We start from the raw sequence: 20,735 nt of genomic DNA, 5'->3' as shown, positions 1-20,735 counted from the left end.
CCAAACCGGACAGTTCTCAGCCAAAGATCATGAAAAGATGCTGTAATCTGTAAAATATATTAGGTCTACTTACTGAACATTAACTCGAGGAAAACAGAAGTTTATAATCTTCAGAGATTATTGTTCCCTCTTACTACACCAGCCATACGTTTTGGGTTCAATACAGTGTTTTCTGTCTATAAAATGAGTGGTTTGAAACCTGGGTTCAAGCAAAGCAGCAAGCTGTGAATCTGGAGGTGGCAGGCCAGGGTCTTTGCAACAATGGTGCTGTTGCTTTGGCTCCAAGAGAGCTTTCCCTCCGCACGAGCCTGGGATAAAACACCACGCAGTAACAGGGATCCCAAAGCACCAAGGGCACAAAGTTGAACTGCACTTTCCACCCTCACTGCCCTGCTAAGAGGCACCATCCTGTGCTGTCTCAGGCCAGGCTCCTCCCTGCCAGCACAGGGGGTCCCAGCCCCAGGCTGCTGCTGTCCCCTGCTGTCCCCGTAAGCAGCCAGCCCCACCAGCGCCCAGCGGACGCCTGGAGGGATGCCAGCTGGAGGTCATTTTAGAACTCCGAGTCCTGTCTGCTGAGCATGGCACGAGCCATTGGACACCTGCTTGCTGCTCCCCAGTCTGCACCAGTTCACTGTCCCAGTGCACGGGCTGGCGGTCATTCGGAGGGGAGAGGCTGTCCTCCCCAGGCTGGGGCAGAAACCTCAGGGCCCGAAGCGCAGTGAAGCGGAGGAGGGCACTGCGGCACCTCAGCCCTGCAGGCAGGCTGCGGCCCACGGCTGTCTGGTGCTCCCAGAGCACGCTTGCCTCGGCACACCGCTGCCCACACAGCCGGGCCTGCACAGCCACTGCACAAGCACACCGATTTATTGGTTGCCATCTAGCAACAAACCCACGTGTGGAAAGCTTTTCTGCTGGCAACCCACAAACGCCTCTCCAGTGGTGGGTCTGCCTGCACCAGAACCACTTGGCACATCTACTGGTAGCAAAAGATGCTCCCACAGACGTTCATACTCCTTTCACTTCTCCACTCCTCCAAAGCAAGATAGAGGGCTTCTTTTTTACTGGGGAGAGGTTGCCCGGATTTGTCTGCAGAAGGCAGTGTGAGGACCTGGCCCAGCCTTGCTAGATGCCGATGTCCAGGTTTAGGAATGAGATGCTGCTGTACAGCTCTGATGAGACCGAGCTGCTCTCCAGGGTGCGGGTCCAACCAGGCAGTGCAGATGGAGCATGCTCCTCTGTTGAATCCTCACTCTCTGTGCTCCTAAGAAAACAAAAAAAGAGAGAGATGCTGTTTGCAAACTGCTTCTGTTGCCAACTGCACACCTGAATGGCCTCTAGCAGCCAGCTCAAAGATTTGCCAACTCTTTGGACAGTCCAAAAGGAATGTAGAGACAGACAAGGAACAGTAGCATAGATGACTCGTAAAGTCTGTGATCCAGGAAACCATTTCACACCGGACAGCCCATGTTTGCAGAAGGAGTCAGCAGCTCTACAAGGAGATCGAAGGCTGCCAGACGTGTCGTGCTTCAGACCACAGGGGAACAAAATACCTCCAGTGTTATGTGCCATGGTCGTGGACCCAGATTATGGGACACATGGCCTTTTCACCCAACTTTCTTTAATCACAGGGAAAGGCATGAACACAGATTCTGAGCCTCTGTGGGTCGATCCCACCTTGCCACCAAAAGCAGATGCACAGACATAGCTGGCAGTCACACGCAGACACATGCGCACACAGGACAGGCAAAATCCCCACAGAAGCGCGGACAACACCAAGGGTGGTGAAAATTTGGAGAAAGCTGGTGATGGAGCTGAAAATGGAGCAGGCATCAGTGTGCAATCCTGAGAGGCTGGAGCAGCAGAGGAGTCTGGGGTAAGTACGCACACAGAAAGATGTGCACAGCGCCGGAGCCCTGATACAGGGCAGATTTGGGTAAAGGAGAGAGCGTGGCACAGGCTGGGGAGGAAAAAAGGAGAACAGGGAGCTCCAAGGGACGGAAAAGGTGGGGTGTTTCAGCTGTTAGGTGTTAGCACAGAAAGTGAAGGATTTTAGCCAGGGAGCTCATGACCGAAAGTGATAGCAGGAACAGGGAAGACGGGCAGAACGATCAGCAGGATCTGTCCATCGCTTGCCAGCAACGCGGTGAGCGTTGCTCAGGTGGGCTTTGCCCCCGTGCCGCGAGATGCCCTCCAGCAGCACTGTGCCTCGCGGGGACTTACGGCACGGCGTTGAACTTCCTGCGCAGAAGGTAGTCAATGACATCGGGGTCAGTCTGAAAGAGCCTCCTTAGGACGCCACATTGCATTTCTGGAGAGACCTGGGAGGGATACAGAGACATGCTCACTCGTGCCATCTCCTCCTCTCTGGAGGAAGATGAACAGAGGCAGCCAAGGACAGCAAAAGGACTCCAGGTCAATTGTGCTCACAGACCCTTCGTGCTGGTGTCGTGTCCCACACACCTGCCAGGAGGCTGAGCAGGATCTTAGCCCCTGCTTTTCCCACACTAACCCCGCTCCTTTGGCTGCCTGCAGACAATTGCTACAAGGCTTGTTGGGGACCTGAAATGTCACATTCCCATAGACCTGTAGGAAATGGACAATTCTCGGGAATTTTCCCAGGTCCTCTCCTAAAACCAGGGCCAGGAGGATTGCTCAGTGTATGCTGCTGCTGATCCAGGGGGGTTCTGCCAGGGTTTCAAACACAGCCTCCGCTGGGTTGTCCACAAGAAGAGCAGCCACTTGAGCTATATGACTGCCTGCCGCCCACCTACATCGCATCCCTGGGGGACTGCTTCAGAGTGCCCGAGCCCACACGAAGCATCAGTGGCCCTCGCGCCAGCACCTTGCTGTGCACCCTCAGCGGCTCTCCCACTCAACCACCATACCTGCCTCTGAGCAACCCTGCCTGCGCTCAGGTACCGCACTGCACAGCGCTTGCCCTTTCCACGAGCATCTCCCAGAGCGGCAAAGGGAAGCGCAGAGCCTGGAGAGGCAACCCCAGTCTGCCATGCCTCCCTGGCACCCGTGCTGCAGCAGGGCAGAGTGCAGAGTGCAACAGCGAAGGCTTGAAGCCCAGCTGGACAACCATGCAGAGCAAGATTCTGCCAGGAGAAAACACAGGGGGTCTGTAGGAGGTTGGAGAGAGGATAAAGCCAGACCCTTCCCAGAGGTGCCTAAGCACAGACCGAGCTGCAGCAGGGATGAGCTGCAGCAGAAACACTTCTGACAAGGAGAAAATTCTTCCCCCGAGGCTGGTGCAGCCCTGGGGCAGGATGCAGAGAGGTCACAGTCTCCATCCCTGGAAATAAGCAAACCCCAGCTGGATGTAGCTCTGATCTAACTTTGAATTGAGCCCTGATCTGGTTGGCCTGGAGGTCCCAGAGCTCTCTGTCCATATGAACCTTTACCTGACCCTAAAAGATGCTTTTGGGAACCCCAGGTCGATGCATCCCCTAGGACAGGATAAGCCCTCCCTGCCTCGCACTGATGGTCTGAGTCACCCGCTGAAGAGTAGACCTGAAGCGATCCCATCCTTCGCTGCCCTCACTAGCTCTCCCCACTGTGCTCTCCCTCACTAGCTCTCCCCATATCTGCCTAAGGCTGTGGCATCTCCACCCCAACACCACTGCCTTCCAGCTCCTTCCCTTTTCCAGGATCTCCTGTTTTCTCCTGTTCTTCCCCCTCCCTCCCCTCACTGGGACTTTAGGGAAGAAACAGCACTGAGGTACCACTCCTGCAGTTGCTGTTGGCCAGCTGATTCCTGTCCCAAATGAGGCCAGTCAGGCATCACTGGGGTGAAAAGCGACAAGAGGGAACCTGTTCATGGCGTGACCCTCAGCTCTGCCTTACGATGCCAGTAACAAGCCATCCCAAAGTAACAATTACACCTGCCATGAGGAATGAATCACATCTTCATAAGCTAACTTGATTAATCTGCTGCTAAGTGGGGCTGTGAATTCATCCTTCCTCCTGCTGCCATTAGGAGAGTTCAGAGAGGAAGGCAGGGTCTAGAGAAGCTGCCCTGAGAAAGCCTCACCTACCATGAACAAGGTCTGGTAGTGCTCAATCAGCTTCTGGAGTACCAGTATGATGGCAGCACTGTCTTCAAAGTTCACGGCACCAGCGTCTTTCTCTCCAGGCTTCTCCTTCTGCAGGATGTTGGGACCAAAGACTGTGGCCAAGTTTGAAACTGTCATTTTATTCCCAGGAATCTAGCAAGCAAACATAAAAGGAAATTGCAGATTATAGATGCACCGGCATCCCAGGATAGCCTCACCCACCCCAGGACAGGAACACAAGCTGCTGAGTGAGGCCAGGGTGTTGATCTGGGTCCCATTTGGTCCTCTCTGAGCTGGTGGCAAGGCCAGCGTGAAGGGTTGTGGTGCTGGAGCACACGCTCATCCCCTCCATGCATCAGGGTCTCCATTCCCATCTACCTGGCTTTCACAACCCCCACAAAAAGGTAACAATCAATATTTCTGTATCATCTTACAATATGGGACAAAGACAGTCTCTGAATCATGGAAAGACTTGGAGCTTGAATTGTCCAGAGAAGTCAAAATCAGCCCTGATGCACAATCCTAAGTCCTTCATGAAAGATGGATGTGGAAAACCAGAATTATTCCACCAAAAATGCCCCTTGTGCTGCCTACGGACACACAGCCAGGTCTCTCTGGGGTTACTGCAACTCAGAAAAATCACTCAGCTGGTCCAAGAGCAATGCAGATCTGGCAAGGACAAGGGGATTTATCAGCAAATTGGTTTTGCCAAAGGATTCACCCAGGCTTTCAAAAAGCCCTGCTTGGTTTAAACCAACGAAGTCTGAGCGATCCCTTCTTCATGCAGTCGACCAGTTTGGGCCAGCCTTACCTCCTGACCATCAGGGCCCCAGGAGCTCTCGGCGTGCCGGGCCACCTCGCTGAGGAACCGCAGGAGCCGGTGCAGCGTGTCGCTGTGGCAGGGGGGCAGCAGGAAGAGCAGCAGCTGGAGGGTGGCCAGCTGCGCCGGACCCTGCATGGCTAGGCAGAGAGCAGCCCGTTAATTAACATGGTTCCCAGCCCACTAGGCACTTCCAGCTGGACAGCCCTCATTTACATCCACAGTAACGAGCTCTGAAGGGAGCCAGACTGGTGTCTTACCCCTTATCCCATCCATGCAGGGAGCATATAATTAATCCCACTGCTGTCAAGTGGTTTTGGCAAAGAAGGGTGGTGAGGAAGGATCTGGGAGCCAAATGTTTGAAAAATTTTACGTGGTGTGGTGTGAATTTTCATGGATTCACCCTAGAATCCACACGCGGTCCAGGGCCATTCAGCCTTTTTATTAACAGTATCAGCAAGGGGAAAAAGTCACCTCTCTGCAGTGACAGTGACACCGAGCTGGCAAGGGAGAAGGACAGGGGGACAGCAAACAGCCAGCCAGCCAAGGCTGGAGAAAGTACCTAAAAACATAACAAGGAGGGTATGACGCAAGGGGGACGTTCAAAGCTCTGTGTGATGGATGGCTGTGAGGAAGGAGCAGCGGATGGGGGGTGCAGAGGGGATGGGTGCATGGTCCCATATCCTGCTTGGTGCTGGCTGCGCGGGGGGCTCCTCAGGTCACTTCTATAAGGAGAACTGGCAAGATCTTCTGGTTCAGGATCACAAAGCCAGTGTGAGCTGAAGATCTGCTCAGATCACACACGCTGGCAGCAGCAAGAAAGCAGGTGATGGCACTTAGCCTGTAATGGAGCATGTAACTAAACCGCAGCCCTGCAACCTGCTGAAGGCTGTGCCCAGCACACAGCTGGGTGGGCTCAAACCACAGCTGGGCAAGCAGATGGAAGAGAAATCCACTCCAGGCTATAAAACATTAACAAGACTTCAGGCTCAGGTTACTTGAAGACCACCAGGAGGTGGAATATTGGAGAAAACAGCACTAAAGTTTTTACACAATCCTCTAAGAGATCCCGGCTGCTCCTGGAAATGGGATAGTGGTCCAGAACAACCTGGCTCTAGCCACAGGTGCTCGCCCTGATGTTAAGCCTGGAAGACACGGCTGTAGCCTGTATGCATCACTCCAAAAAAAGATGTATTTCAGTACTGTGAATATTCTGCAGTTCTGCTTGGCTTTGCGGGGCAAACAGCAATGATCTTTATTAACTTTCTCATCTCACATGAAGCCCATCTTTATCTAAAGTAACACCAGTTTCCACTGGGAAGGCATACAGAAGGTAATTCACTTGACAGTTCCCAGCCATTTGCTTTACCCTGTGCCCTAAAAGTCCTTGTATATGACAAAGGTGTATCATTTATTCTCCTGTATTTTAGGATGCAGGCTTGTATGAGAGATACTGTCACTTCATATGCAGCAAGAGATGAAAATACAAACAGAAGTAACAGCTTAGCAGATCTGGACAAGGGTTAGAGGCTGCTGACCCATAGGGAGAACACGTGACATTGCTGGGGAAGGGTGAAAGGTGGGACTGGCAGTGACCCTGACCCTTGCAGGGGCTGACTGCAGGCCCAGGGACAGTGCTGCAGGGCAGCATCCCAGGTCCTGCCACTCCTTCACTGCCACCCGCGGTGACTTCAGCAAGGACAGGCTGGCTTACGCTCCTGCTTTGCAGCGCAGGTGTGCTGTATGCTCAAATACCTGAGCCTGGGGGCAGATTTGCCTTATACATTCCCTTAAATCCCTGTACACCTCTGCTCCCCCCACCCACATGCCCCGTCTTCCTCCCTGGCATGGCACACAGCCATCAGCAAGCCCACTGGTGTGGAGCTGCTCATTTTTGACGTGGAAGCGGGGATTCAAGGATCTGAAGAATCAAATCTGAGGAGAGAAGGATGGCAAAAGGGAAGCAAAGACATGGTGAAGGAGACTAAGGTAAAGTGATGCTGGAAGCTGTGAAGACTGCTTAAAAACTCAGTCACCGGAAATATGGATGGCAGGGGGACCTGGGCAGAGGATTTGCAAAGATGCCTGTACAGGCAGTGCAAACTGCTGGGCTGAGCTCCTGCGCAGCACGCCAAATTGTGCTGAGACCTGGTACTTGCATAAGAAGAAAATTCCCTTTGTTTTTTTTTTCCTTACAAACCCAAGTGTGATGGGTGGGTGGTGCAGAGTGAGTCTCTGCCAGGGTACTCACAGGCTGTGCTGAGGAAGGCTGCATAGAGCTCTCTGGGTATCAGTGAATCTGGCATGTCCCGAAGAAACTCTTTCAGCAGAGCAGCCACATCATGAACACTTTGATGCTCATCCAAGAAAACATCCACCCCTCGGTCAAACTCCTCCCTCAGCTTAAAGATGGAAGAAATAAGAATAAAAGCAACAGTCAGTTCTTCCTCTTTATATGACTCATGCTGCCAGGATCTGTCCCTGTACAGAGCTACTGCAAAGGCAGGACACAAGGGCTGGCTACTTCCGACATCCCTCCGACTCAGGGCACCCCCAAGAAAAGGCACACCAGAGCCCAGCAGCCTCCTGCTGCCTTGAGGATGGGCCATGGGACCAGAAGGAGCCCCTGGCTCTGAATGGCCAACCAGGGCGTGGAAGCTTGGCTAATGGCAGCTTGGAGAGATGAAGCCTGCTCCCTGTGGCTGGGAGAAGGACCCAGCAGCGGGTTAAGGCTATCTGTGATCCAGCATGTGCCTGTGATATCTTAGACCTCTCCGCACCAATGTCTGCTTTATTCATTCCCCACCCACACATGCATCTGCCCTTCGCATGCAGTACTGCCACAGAGGATGCTTCACCTGCTGAACTCTTTTCTTGGAACTCCCAACCCGGAAGATGCCCACCGTGTGGAGACCTGGGGGACAGACAGGTTAGTGCGCTCGTTCCCACAGCCCCCTGCCACCCCAACCAGCTCTGGGAGCACCTCAGCATCATGGAAGTGGTTCTCTTGCACTGCAAGGCAGCGTGTCCTTCCCTGCTTCTGGCAGAGGGGTTAAAAAGAAAGGTTTCAGAGCTGTAAGGTTTTCGGGGGCTACCTGTGGGCCAGGGAGATCTCATCCGTGCAGACACTCTGAGCTGGGTGCTGTGTTGCAGGGGGAGTTAAGGCCAGAGCACTCCAGGAGATGGGTCGCTGACACGCAGTGACATTCACTTCTCAGCCCAGATGCTGCACCCAGCCCGGCAGACTCTCCCCGGTGGCTTTTCGGGAGTGTGCCCTGCCCCAGGACTCGTCTGCCTCCTCCGTCTCGGGAGCAGCTGGGCTGGAATCCCCAGGAGGGGTTTTACCGACCTACCGCGGGACACGCCGCCCGGCTGGAGGGGCATGCGCATTTACCGTGCGTCTCAATGTGTTTGCAACATCTGTCCACAATCCGCGGGACCTGCCAGGTGATGGGGTTGAGGCTCAACATCTTTTTCTTGCCCAGGCTTCTCTGTGGGTCCAGCTCGTGGGGGTGTGACAACTGCAGCGCCTCCAGCAGCTTGGAAGCGTCTCTCAGGTCAGTGATGGAGTCCACGGACATGGCCCCCTGAGGTGGAGCAGAGGTGATTCTCAGGGTGGCAGGAACTACCCCACAAGATCCCAGTACACCGTCAATGCTGTGACCTCAGGAGTTTGTGGGAAGTGGAGGCATCACCTCTGAACAAATGCTGAGGTCTACAGAGCCTGTCTGGGGTTGCAGGAGAACCACAGAGATGCCTTCCATCTCCCAAGTGCTCATTTAAGTGCACTGCTCCTGGTGGGAGGTGTTCCTAAATGCAGCCTTCCCACTGAGGCAGCCCCTACACCACGTGCAGTCATGGGGAAAGAGCAAATTTCCCCACATCTTTCACCTCTGACTGCACAACATGCTACACTGAGTTACCTGTTCTGGAGCTGCTTTACACCAGGGGTTACAGGCACTTCGCAAGAGGCAGGCGTGGGTCTCTGCTCCAGAGAGATGAGGCAAACCAAACCCAGCCCAATACCCACCTCCTCTTGCAGGAAACAGGACTAAGGCCAGGAGGGTGGCCAGGCTGCCCGGGCACACCGCCTTCCACCCGCTTTGATGCAAGGCTAGTCAATGCAGAGCAGCTGGGCCGCACAGCCACTGGCCCCACAGCAACGAGGGGTCCGTCCCTGCCACGTGGCCAGGGAGCCAACATGGCCACCACCAATGGCAGCAACTTCTGGTGGGAATTTCACAAGTGCGAGGCCCCATCTCCAACTGCAACATTGCCAAAAACGTGACATTGTTTCATGGAAAAGTCATAGCTGTTCACAGTGCTTCTCACCAAGATGTGATGCAACAAAGGAGTAGAAAAATCCCTGCCACTGATGAATGTCCTCCTATCCCTCTCTGCCTTTGGCTGCCTGGCCACGTCCTTCTGGTAACCTTGGCTCCGTAAGAGCTGAGCTAGTAAAGAGTGTCCCACGCCTCGCCACCCAACTCTTGGGGGAAGCAGGGACACCCCATTTCCCTGAGGGCAGGCTGGGACCAACCCAGCGCACAGCACTGATAACTCACATTCATCAAGAACAGACCCTGCCGAGGTCGGAGCCTCCCCCAGCCTGCAGCACCATCACAGTGCAGCCCACTTTTCCAATCGTACCCTTCGCTGGCTCCAGGAGCTGTTGTCAAGAAGAGTTGGGGAAAGCGGCTCCTCCGGGAAGACCCCACAGGGTACCAGGCCACAGCTCCTGCCCACTGGGGACTTCTTCTGCCTCTGAGCCCGAAACCTTGTCACTGTCTCTTCCACCTCCAGGCACAGCCGGCGACTCTTCTTCACTGCGTCCTGCAGTTGCCTGTAGGCACGGTCATTGGTGATGACCTGGAAGAGCGGGATCCCGAAGGTCTGAGGAGAGCAGTCTAGGGAAGAACGTGGAAGAAATAAGAAAGTATCACTAGCAGGGAAAAGGGAGGGGGAGCTGCACTAGCACAGCTCAACTGCCAGGGGCACGCGTGCATGCCTGGATAAAGTGATTGACCAACAGAAGGGAGTACCAGGATACTGTAAAGGTACCGCCAGCAGGAGAGTGAAAAGGACAATAAAATCCTCTTCAGAGTTTATAAAGAGTTTCAGAGAGTATAAAACCAATTCAATGCATGACAAGGAGATCTGTAGCTTGAATCTGGGACAGCAGTCCTGTAACTACCAGTGTCCTTGCATGCTCTGTCCCCTCCTGCTCCCTTCTCCAGCTCCCCAGGAGTGCCTGGGCAGGTGGGAAGAGCATCTCCAGTGACCCTGGGCAAACCCAAAGGAGAGCTGCTGCCCTGGAAAGCTGCAGGACACTGTGTGGTGGGACTCAGGGTGCAGTGCCATCAGAGAGCTGAGCAGCGAGGGCATGGTGTGGGAGACAGTGTCCTGGAGGAAGAGGAAGGAGGTGCAGGGGAGCTGGGAAGGCAGCAGGAAAACTGGCCTCCATCAACATGCTTGTTGCAACCTGTCCCAGTTTTTCCTGAACTTCCCTTCCTTTTATTGGTTACAGCCTCACAAAGATGCCATAGCATCTATGAAGTGGAAACTTCATAAAGGAGATGAAAAGAGAGCTCTCCTTACTTCCAGCCTCCCCACCACCCTGGGCCAAGTGGGTTTGCAACTGAAGTACAAGCCACAAATCCAATTAGTAAAATATCAGACTGCTGCTCAATAATTTCCTTAAGTGAACTTTGTACAAAATTAGTAAGGGCTCATTCCCAGCTGGCTGTGCTCTACAGTTCTGGTTTTCCCAGGTTTGTGGCTGATGTCCTTCAAGGGACAATAAAACAGAACTCAAAGTAGCAAGACCAGGGCTAAAACAGGCAGGCAGAAATATTCGCGTGTGTGCATCTTCACAAATGCATGTTCATGTGCACACATATTTTGTCCACACGCACACGCATCTCTTCCAGACTCCCTCAGGCTCATGCACGTACCGTTACAGCCCATGCTGGAGAACTGCAGAACAACACGGGACAAAGCACCTGGCTGAATTCAGGGACCTCCCAGCTCAGCTTCATCAAAAATCACCAATTCTGTTTGAGAGCAGGGACCAAAACCTGGGGAAAAGGGAGGCTGCTCACCTTTCTTATCCTTGGAAAAGCTCTCCAGTTTCTGGCGGATAGATTTACTGCCTTTAGGTCCAACTATGAGGAGAAAAGAAAGCAAAGGTCCTCCATCATCAGGCTGTTTTAGCACGGTCTCCCCTTAAAGACATTTACCTTTCTGTACACTTGTGAGCAGAGCATGGCCACAGGCAGCTCCCGTGGGCAGAGGGACACTGGGGGCCTGAGGTGGCCATGGACCAGAGAGGGATGAGGCCATGAGGCCACATGGGATGGCATGGGATGGCATGGTGGGTATCACCTACCTGGGGGAAACAGCCCCAGAGATGGGCCACCATCCTCTCCAAGCGGAGGAGGGGACCCCTCCAAGCTCAGGCACCTGGACCCCATGGCACCAAACCGTAGCCATGGGTTAAAGACACCCCAGCTGTGGGACTCACCCCACGTGCCTCAGACCACAGCCCTGTAAACCTCTCTCCATCAGGGCTTACTGATGCCTTGCTATCCAGATGTGCAATCCGGCAATGCAGAAAACTGCAGGTCAGAGCATATGAACCATCAGCGGGGCAGCAAATTAACTGGGATTACAAAATGGAGAACACATGAAAGAGCAGCAGAAAACCTTCAGCTGTCCAAAGGCTGTAGCTTAAAACTGTTCTGGCCACCTTTAAATTCTACATACATGTTATACACGACTGTATTAATTATGATGTCCTAGAAATGACTCAGAAAGCTACCCTAATTTATCCTCAGAAGTCTGGTCTTGACACTGGAAAAAGGCATGCAGCCCCAGAAAAGCTTTTGCCAATGTTTTACAGAGCACAGACAAATAAAGTCAGACAAAACACACATCGCCAGATATCCTGCAGTGGGCCGAGAGAGGCAAGCCCTGCTCCTAATTATTCCCCACGTTGCGCTTCCAGAGACAGCAGCTCAGCAGCAATGAATTGAAAAACGAATTCACTGCCCACCCTAAATCCTTCCAAGAGACATCGCCCCTGTTCTGGCTTGTGCTCCTTACTCCTGAGGAATTCTTTTCCTAGAAACAGCTTATACAATTGTTTGGGTTATTTTTGTAAGATTAAGAAGAAAGCTATGAAAGTTGGTATGAGCAACACGTGCATAAATCACATTAACTATTCTGCAGCGCCATATGTGTTGTTTCATTCAAATGACCAGATAGCAGGAAGATGAACAACAACCTGGAGACAAAACCCACTCAGTCAAGGAAACAAAAGGCCAGCAAAACGCTGCTGTTAGGAGGGGTGACACAACGTGCTGAGGCTGAGCATCTGCTTAACTCTCCACTCCTAAAGCTGTGCAGATGTTCCTAAGGGAAACAAACCACGAGGCAGGAGATAAAAGAAATTGTCAGGATCCCCCTGTCCAGAAGCCCAAGCTGATATCTCCCTCACAGAGGAACGCGTATGATCCACTACAAACCTAGGAGACAAGGCCAACTTCTTTTCACCAATGCATGACAGCAAGCCTGGTGCTGTGCATCCTTCAAAGATTTCATCTTTCCTGGTCATCTCCTGCTCGAACTGCAGACTTGGCCAAAATGAGATGTGACCCATGACTTGTTTGCTCTGTAGCCCAGGAGGGTCATCTTGAAGGAGGCTGTTTGCTGTAAGGGCTGAGATGCTGGAGAAGTTTGTTGGGATTGAATGAGGTAAGGACTGATGGAAGGAAGAGAGGATATTGAGGCTGAAGGTTGCCCCAAAGGATGGTTGGCAAGGGGAAGCATACCCTGTGATCCTCATTGTCTAGGTATCTGGAGATACAAGGATCAAAAGAGGTGCTGAACACCTTTTCCTCGAGGAAAAATCATCACAACTGTGCAATGGCTGTTCATTAAAGGCGGCAGGAATTTCTTATGGGGAGATGCTGGGGAGCAAGTACAGACAGGTGGATGGACCCAAAGGGAGACTGCGCAGCCCAGATTCAGGCATTTCCAAACATTATGAACTTCCCTTTAAAACGCTGGGACAAGAAAATGGTGTTTCAGGCAGAATAGTTTCATAGCTAATGCTCAGCATCTCACATCGACTCCCAGCCAGCTAACTGCCAAAAGAGCAATTAGCAGGTAGAAATCTAAAGGATATAAAGATGGACAAAAGGAAGGAGGGATTCCCTGACAGCAGCTGTTTCCTTCAAAAAACAAGTGAGCATGAGAGTCATGTCCAAAATACACAGAAGGATGAGATCAGAACTTTGCAGTCCCCTGCACTTACCCGCAGGAAGAGAGGAGCCATCAGACAAAATGCAGCACATTTAACAGCAAGGAAGGAAATATGTTTTGGGGGTTTTTTTGGTTGTTTTTTTTTTTTTTTTTTTTTGCATTGCGCTCTTCCCTAGAGAAGCTACTGCTGCAGGATAACACTGAAAATGGGATCACAACAGTTCAAAATAGAAAAAAAAATTAAAAGGAACCAGGATGTTTGTGGTCAGATAAAGGCAGCCTGTTGTGGCTGGTGCTGGAGCCCTAGAGCAACTGGGAGTTTCGTGACGAGAGGGAAGCCATCTCTCTTTTACTCTTCTTGAAGCCATTTCACTGCATGAAGCCTTCCAGATATTAAGAGAGGAAGCCATACTCGGATAGCACCCTGAGTAAGTACTTGCTGCCCAGTATGAGGTTGAATTTGGGCGTTAGGAAACGCTCCTTCCCTGGGATATGTCCCCAGAGGCATGGGGGGCTCCATGCTTGGGCTGGAGATGCTTCAGCTCCCTTTGCACCCGCACTGCTGGTACCACTCAAGCCTAGGGCTGCTGAGCCGCAGGCATCTCCTGCCCTGCTGGCATGCCAGAATACACCCCAGGACAGAGGAGCCATTTCAAGGTGGCCTGTCCACTCTTGATTTTACTCCCATGAGTAAATATGGGAAGGATTCAGCTGATCCCCAACTCATTGCACTTGCCTGGTTAGATGTGTAGGCATCGGGGAAGACAGGCAGCTGTGGGAACCCTGAGAATGCCTATGTGTCTGTGTAGGCTAGGACAGAGAAGCTCAGTCCCTGTGGAGCTTCTATATTTATCTGCCCATTAATTTCAGTAGCACGTCTTCTAGCCTTGCATAAACCCCATCCCAGCATCAGGACTTTGTGCCGGACATGAACCCAAAACGCAAAGTTTGTCCCATCCCAACGGCATTAAGATAGTCCCAGCAGAAGGCCTTGCCAAATCATATTTAATCTGGTTTGGATTAGGGGGATCAGAGGCAGGCAACAGGCAAGGTCACATTCTCACACTCCTATGGACACACACACCCTCCTCAGAAGGCCAAATAGGCCTTCGAGGCTCAGACCAAAGCAGGGAACAAAAAATAAATTGGACCAAAATGTGTTTCAAATGTCTTTCCATAAACATCGCCCTGTGTTATGAAGTGTGGGCGTGGGGATGAGTAGCAGTAACAGCTCAGCCCCGAGCCCTCCCGCACCAGCAGCCACCCTCTCCCATCCTCTACCTTTAGCCAGGCTGACATCTCCAACAAGCAGCTTCTCCTGCAGCTGGTAGAGAGCAATCTCTTGCAGACTGGCTCTTTCCAACTCCGAAAGGCTGTGCAGGGGCACAGGCTGCATTTTGGTGTTCTGTCCTGGCAGAAGGGCTCAGATAAATGTCCTCTGTAAAACATATGTATGAAAATAAAAGAATCGCACATCACAGAGATGCCTGCTTTAGGAGAGAAGCTGCTGAAAATGCCACAGGGTGTCTGCAAGTGCCGGAGACACTTGCCCCTCCTTCACCTCTCCCAAGAGCCAGCTGATCAGCAGGTGCCCCAACCACAGCATCTCCCTTTGACCATCCACGCAAAGGCCTTGGAAGCATCAGGGAGTACATGAGGGACCTCAGCCCTGGATGCCAAAACCTCACAGGCTCCCTGAGGCACCTGTGCTTGGCAGAGAGTTTCCTTCCTTCTGATTCTAGCTGCCATCAGTTTTCACATGAAACCCAACACCATCAGGTTCACGTACACAAGACAGGACACATCCTGGTTAGCCAGAGTAGGGACTGTGGTCCTGATGCTGGGACTTGGCCATTCTTCACCACGGGAATATAGTTCCTGGCTGGCATCTGCCTCAAGACCACATTCCATATGACCAAAGTCAGGATGGAGACAAGCCCGACCATCTCCTTACCAAACCTGGAAGGTACAACATGTTCCAAAACACAACAAAAACCCGTGTGAGAGGACCAAAGCCAGCAGCGCTTTGTCCTGCTTGGTCTGACACTATCTAACACGCTTCTCTTCCCACCTGGGAGCTCCTCAGCAAACAACAACCCACGGAGCCAGGGGCTCCATCCCAACGTGTCCTCACCTTGTGACCGCAGACCTAACCTTCAGCTGCAGGTACAGGCAGCTCTGTTGGGATTGACTCCGGATACATTCAGACTTAAACTTTCATCATCCCCCTGCCCCACTAAGAAGTGGCACCCGGCAAAAAGCCCGTCCTGGCTGCTGGGACAGCCTGAGCATTTTGCAGCTCCCTCCAGACACCCACCTCGCTTCACCCCTGCCATCCAATGATCTCCACCAAGTCAGGGGGCCCAAGGCTTTTGGCATTAACAGCTCCTGGCAGCCCATCTTCATACAAATCAGCTGAACTCTGCTTCTGGCCAGCCCCCGACTGCAGCTCAATGCAAGCAAAACCATGGGCTCTGGGTGGAAAGGGCTTGGGACAAGATGCCAGACCCGGACTGGTCTTGGGAGGATGCTGTGCAGATGTGCGCCCCTCCTCTCCTTCACCCACATCCCACCATGTGCTGGATGCTGAGGCGCAAGGGATAACTGCGGAGTGGTGGCCTCCTGAGAGAGCCTTGGCTGTTCAGTGTGGGGACACGGGGGCTGCGCGCTCGCTGCCGCTCCCTCTCTGCTCCTGCAGCGTGCTCACCGGGCCGGAGGGGCTGGGCAGCTGCTTCCCACGCTGCAAGGAGGTGGGTGTAGCAGCTTTGCTCCAGTGTGAGTGAAGAGAAGACAGCTTTGGGGGTTTGGATTTTTTCAGTGATAAGAACCTTCTAAAAACTAAAAAGCAGCACACAACCCACTAAATGAGACTTACAGCCCCCTTTTATTCACAAGCTTTTCTTCTCTGCCTCCCCCCCCCCCATTTTAAATTGGTTTATTTCTTATTTTAACACCTAACACTAGGCTTCATCTCTTGTAAGACTTCCAGCACCAACCAGTGCTTGCCAAAACCTCACCAACACCTGTACCCCTAGCACAGGCTGGACTGCAGCCCACAGCCCTTTGTGGGTCACAGCCAGATGCCGAATGCCCCATCCCATCTCCTGCATCCTTGGGGAGCTCTCCCTGTTGCCTGCAGCCTCCTGGAGAGGCCACCCAGGGCCACTGCACCCAGCTCCTCACCTTGCACTAACCTGGGTGCCCCCAGCCTCCCGCGACACCTCGCTGGCACCCAGCAAACCCTGCCATGGTCCAAATAGCAAAAAGCAGCAGTAAACAGAAGAAAGGACTGAGGTTATGAGCGTGTGCACAGAAAAGATATGGTCAGAGTACAGGCTGCGAAAGGAGCCTTCCCAAAGAAAGCTTTAAGGCAATAATGAAAAACAAACACGTGGAAATCTCCTAGAGCCAGCTGTGACAAGGCAGCCTCACAGGCTCTTGTACCAGCCTTCAGCGCAGCCCTGCCTGCCCACCTCCACCCCCTGTGCCCGGGGCAGTGTTTCTTTTGGCCAGGTTTCCAATATCTAAAGATACTTAGAGTTATTTAAATTTTTTAAAAAAAGAAAAAAGTTACACACTACCCAGTGGGGCACACCAAAAAAGGAATTCAGCTAAAGACAAAGATATTCTTGAAATGTTTGATGTTTATTACAAAAATTACGTGCCTCAGCACAGACGTGGTGACAAATGTGAGATGCAGCACAGCCAAGCTGCCTGGCACAGCTCAGCACCTCAGGGTGATTACCTGTGCAGGTGCCTACAACTGCCTCATACACTGGACTCAGGGGTAAACCACCCAGGAAAAGCTGGTGCACTTCCACTTACATGGCAGCTAATTCTGCAGGCAGCTTGATGCAGCACCGACCCCTACCCAGAGCCTCCCAGTCAGGGGATGCATTAGCAAAGGGGCCAGAAAATCACAATACCGTTGAGTTTTAGGTGAGGCACAGCCCACAGAGGCATTCATGTCTTGTTTTAAAAGGTGGGTGTTGTTTTTTTTTTCATTATTAAATTATTAAAAAACACCAGGAGCTGTTCTTTAGGCTCTGCAGCTTGTTTGGCCACCCCTCAGCCTTCTGCCCCTCCACGTGCTCCCTCCAAGGCAAGCTCAGCAGTCAGCCTTGAAAGTCATACATGGTTGTTTATAACTTTCATCCCACAAGAAAAAAAGTGTGTGGAAGGAAGAAGCAGCCCTTTAGGAATGTATTTTATTTACTGTCTCAACGGGGCTGCATGCGAGAGGCCAGTCTTAAAGTAAAGTAAGTAACTGGTGCTACCAAGCTTTGAAAACAGAGATGCTCGGCCAGGAGCTCCCCTGGGATGGCAGCCGGGGTGCAAGAAGGGGGTGCAGATAAAACATCGGCTTTGATGGGCAAGAACATCTCCCCTCGCCAGCAACAGCTCATGCGTTTCTGCCATGCCCAGAAATGAGGGATGAGCAGACGCGGTGCCCGAGCAGGAGCCTCCCAGCAGCGCGGGATGGACAGATGAGTCCCCAAGACAGACACACTGAAGGGAATTACCTTCCTGCAGGCGAAGCTCGCAGCCGCCACAGATCCCACATCCACAGCCCCTGCCCGAGTGGGAGGGACAGAGCCGAGTCACCGAGGATGCAGCTGCCCTGGGTCAGGGCGGAGGAAACCCGATTAGGAGAGGGAGCAGAACAGAGGGAGAGCAGGAGGGCAAGCTGCTGCTTATCTGGCCCTACCCATAAGGGCTATGAGAACAGCCCCATAAAGCACCCTCACCGGCTTTCTGACAAACTCCTGCTTCATCTGTTAACTCCAAAAACCCTGGCCTTACTTGTTGCAGCAAGCATGTATTTCTGCTCATGGGAGCAGCTAGGCCACCGACACCTCCGACCACCCCGAGGGCAGCCCCGCAGAGCCCCGCATGGCAGCGCAGTGGGCGGCAGGACAGCCCCTCCGGCCGGGCACTGGTGCTCCGCGCGAGGGGCACGCCGGTACACAGTAGGGGAAAAAAAACAGAGTACTGCAAATCCTCTCGTCGAGGGGGATGCTGTAGAAGGAATCTCACTAACTCGAAAACAAAAATAAAATGCCTTTCGCTGGGAGTGTTAACACAGCACTTCCTCTCCGCAATGACTTTCCCCGCTTATTTTTAGGACCAGGGCTTATTTAAGGAGATCTCATGGGAAAAGCCCAGTCCAGCTGCCCCTTCTATTCCCAAGGAGCTGCAGTTGCTCCCCCATTTTCAGCACCGAAGTTAACCTCTTCCCAGCTAGAACAAAGGGCTGACATTTACCTTCCTTCCTCCTCACAGCACAGCCAGGAGCAGCACAGGCTCCCTTCTCTTCCTTCAAGGTGATGGTTTTCAGAGCAGTGTCTTGCGCAGCCCCGAAGAGCTGGTGGGGGAACCTTCCCTGCCTGCTGGCAGGAGGAGAAGCAGAGAAGTGACAGAGAGGAGATGCTGCAGCTGAACACAGCTGAGGGGAGGAGAGGGGTGATGAGAACATGAAATTTCTGCCAAAAAAAACGAGAGCCAGAAACGCTGTGTGGAGAGAGAGAGAGAGAGCAGGGTTAGATGGGAAGGAGCAGCACTTCCCACGCCTGACAGTGTTTGTGCCTTGGCAGGGCATCGATCATGGCTCAGTTGATCTCCTCTGTCCCCATGCTTTCCCCTCTCCTACCTACCAGTAACTAGGACACCTACCAAAGCATCAGCTGTTCTGCCAGGTGAAACCTGGAAAGGAAATTTGCTGCCTGGGTGCTGGTCAATGAGGGCCCGTGGATGGTCTTCACGTTGGCTGCCCAGGCAGACCCCCCAGCTGCCCCATCACAGCACCTTCACAAGGACCGAGTCTCCAGGGCGGGCAGGCACGGGCAGGCTGGGCCAGGCACACGGCTGTGCTCCGCACCCATGACGGGCCTGAGGGGCTGCAGGGGTCCCCCGCAAAGCTCTGCTGTTAAAGTGCCCACAGACCCGACAGGACAGCTACCATCTCGCACAACGTGCTGTACGTGGAGGGCTAGACCCCAGAGAGACTTACAAATCTACGGCAACCCACAAGCCACCCAAAACTGGCACCTCCTTGCGCATTAACACGCCGATGAGCACCTTGGGGACCGCAGCTGGGCTCGTGGTCCATGACGTGGTGACGGCAGCGGTGCCACAACATGTTCCCTGGGCAGAGCCGTGCTGCCCCAGCTCTGCCCCAGTCCCACTGCAGGAAGCCGAGCTGAGGACATGGCGCAGAACCCCGGGAAGCCATCCAGCGCCTGCTCTGCGGGGGCCCACGTGCAGTACAGAAGTGGGTGACCGCCCGCATGAGGTTTAATGAAGGACCATCCCTGCACCCGTGCCCAAAGAGAGGGGAAACATCTGCAGCCCCTGCTTTCACTCCAGGTTTGCCCGCTAAGATGCACAGCAGGTCACAGCACCGGGGTGACAGGCCTCATCTAGGGCTTGTCTCGCTGCTGCTGCTACTAATGGGACAGCTTTCCTCTTAGCAAAGGGCCCCCCAGCCCCCTCGCCCCCTCCGGAGGACTCAGCTGACAGTGCCCCAGCGCCAGGCAGTCCTGAACGGCATGCCCATCCACTGGTGGCCCTCCTGTCCCCCATGGGATTGCTAACACCAGCTTCCATGCAGCAATTCAAACCTCGGGATGTTCAGATGTGCTCACCGATGAGCGCGAGGAGATTCCTGGCTCACTCCTGGCCATCCACAGGCTCCCCTTTAAACCAGACATCTGCCGTTCCGTTGGGACCTAGCTCTGCCACTGCCCGAGGGAGCTCTGCATCTCCCGAGGGAGCAGGCACCGGCTGCCACCAGCCAACTCGCTTCCCTCCCCGCAGCAGCTGCGCCTTGAGAGGCCACAGCCAGGCTGGCAGCCCCCTCCAGCACAGCCCCTGCGCGGGAAGCCCCTCTGCAGGCTGCTGCACCTCTGTGGAGGCTGCGCGGTTCCCACTCCCTCCGTGCATCGCCTCACTGCCCGTCTGTGCCAGCAAGTATAAACTGGTGTTACCCACCCCAAAACCCACCATAAGCATCAGCCTCCACCTGCTTTGAAGAGGGAAGGAGGAGGTCACGGACCTTGCAGTCGCTGCCCATTGCATCTGAAGAGGCTGCAGAGGAAGCAGGGAGCATTTTGCAGCCATTTGCTATGGATGCCCTGCTGGCCCAATGTTTGTGAATGCCCTTGAAACATACTACGACAGTGCAGCCCCACGTTGGTAGAGGACTTGGGGTGGTGCACCCCCTTTCCTGCAGCAGGCAATGTAAGCTAGGTGAGAAAAAGGAAGCAGCAGGGACAAGATTTGCCCATAAAAAATGTTTATTCCTTAAAAATACAACGATCACCTGCAGTGACACTATTCAGAACATTTCTTTAGAAGGGTTTTCATCTGCTTCCAGTGTAGCAAGTGCCAGGAGCAAGGAGGGCAGGCAGCCTGGTTCCGACAGACAGGTTTTATCACCTGTTCCTGTTGCCTGCACCCAAGCCTGGAGGGCCCTCACCAGCTGCTCCAGCTCCAGGAGGCACCCACTGCCAGGGCTCTCCCTGGAGGCAGGGAGGGTTTGATTACCTGCACCAGCATGTCCCTTCCATCCTCGCTGTCCAGGGAGCCCATCT

General features: G+C 53.4%; 1 protein-coding gene across 2 annotated transcripts; it reads right to left on the bottom strand.

Annotated features, from left to right (window-relative positions):
• Positions 1 to 84: 84 nt before the first annotated feature.
• Positions 85 to 19,538, bottom strand: ARHGAP36 (Rho GTPase activating protein 36). Of its 2 annotated transcripts, none has more exons than XM_055818289.1 (11): positions 18,409 to 19,538; positions 14,425 to 14,581; positions 10,980 to 11,042; positions 9,529 to 9,785; positions 8,273 to 8,465; positions 7,737 to 7,792; positions 7,130 to 7,280; positions 4,870 to 5,018; positions 4,041 to 4,211; positions 2,221 to 2,318; positions 85 to 1,261 (listed from the first exon to the last, which is right to left on the bottom strand). In XM_055818289.1, the coding sequence occupies exons 2-11, from the start codon at positions 14,537 to 14,539 to the stop codon at positions 1,123 to 1,125; spliced, it is 1,392 nt and encodes a 463-aa protein (XP_055674264.1). In that variant the 5' UTR covers positions 14,540 to 14,581; positions 18,409 to 19,538; the 3' UTR covers positions 85 to 1,122. The 2 variants fall into 2 exon arrangements, with proteins under 2 accessions (XP_055674264.1, XP_055674263.1); XM_055818288.1 differs by lacking the exon at positions 18,409 to 19,538 and adding an exon at positions 17,667 to 17,820.
• Positions 19,539 to 20,735: the final 1,197 nt, after the last annotated feature.

Source organism: Falco peregrinus, chromosome 13 (assembly GCF_023634155.1).
Source record: "Falco peregrinus isolate bFalPer1 chromosome 13, bFalPer1.pri, whole genome shotgun sequence".
Classification (NCBI taxonomy): Eukaryota; Metazoa; Chordata; class Aves; order Falconiformes; family Falconidae; genus Falco; species Falco peregrinus.
Note: the sequence above shows the minus strand (reverse complement) of the source record. Positions and strands in the feature narration are given on the sequence as shown.

Bases quoted from the DNA above. Each gene is read 5' to 3' on its own strand.
- ARHGAP36 (XM_055818289.1), bottom strand. From the start codon at position 14,539: ATGCAGCCTGTGCCCCTGCACAGCCTTTCGGAGTTGGAAAGAGCCAGT. The intron at 8,466-9,528 runs GTACGATTGGAA...GCTCCACCTCAG, and splicing joins GCTCCTGGAGCCAGCGAAGG to GGGGCCATGTCCGTGGACTC. The intron at 7,281-7,736 runs GTGAAGCATCCT...TCCATCTTTAAG, and splicing joins CCAAGAAAAGAGTTCAGCAG to CTGAGGGAGGAGTTTGACCG.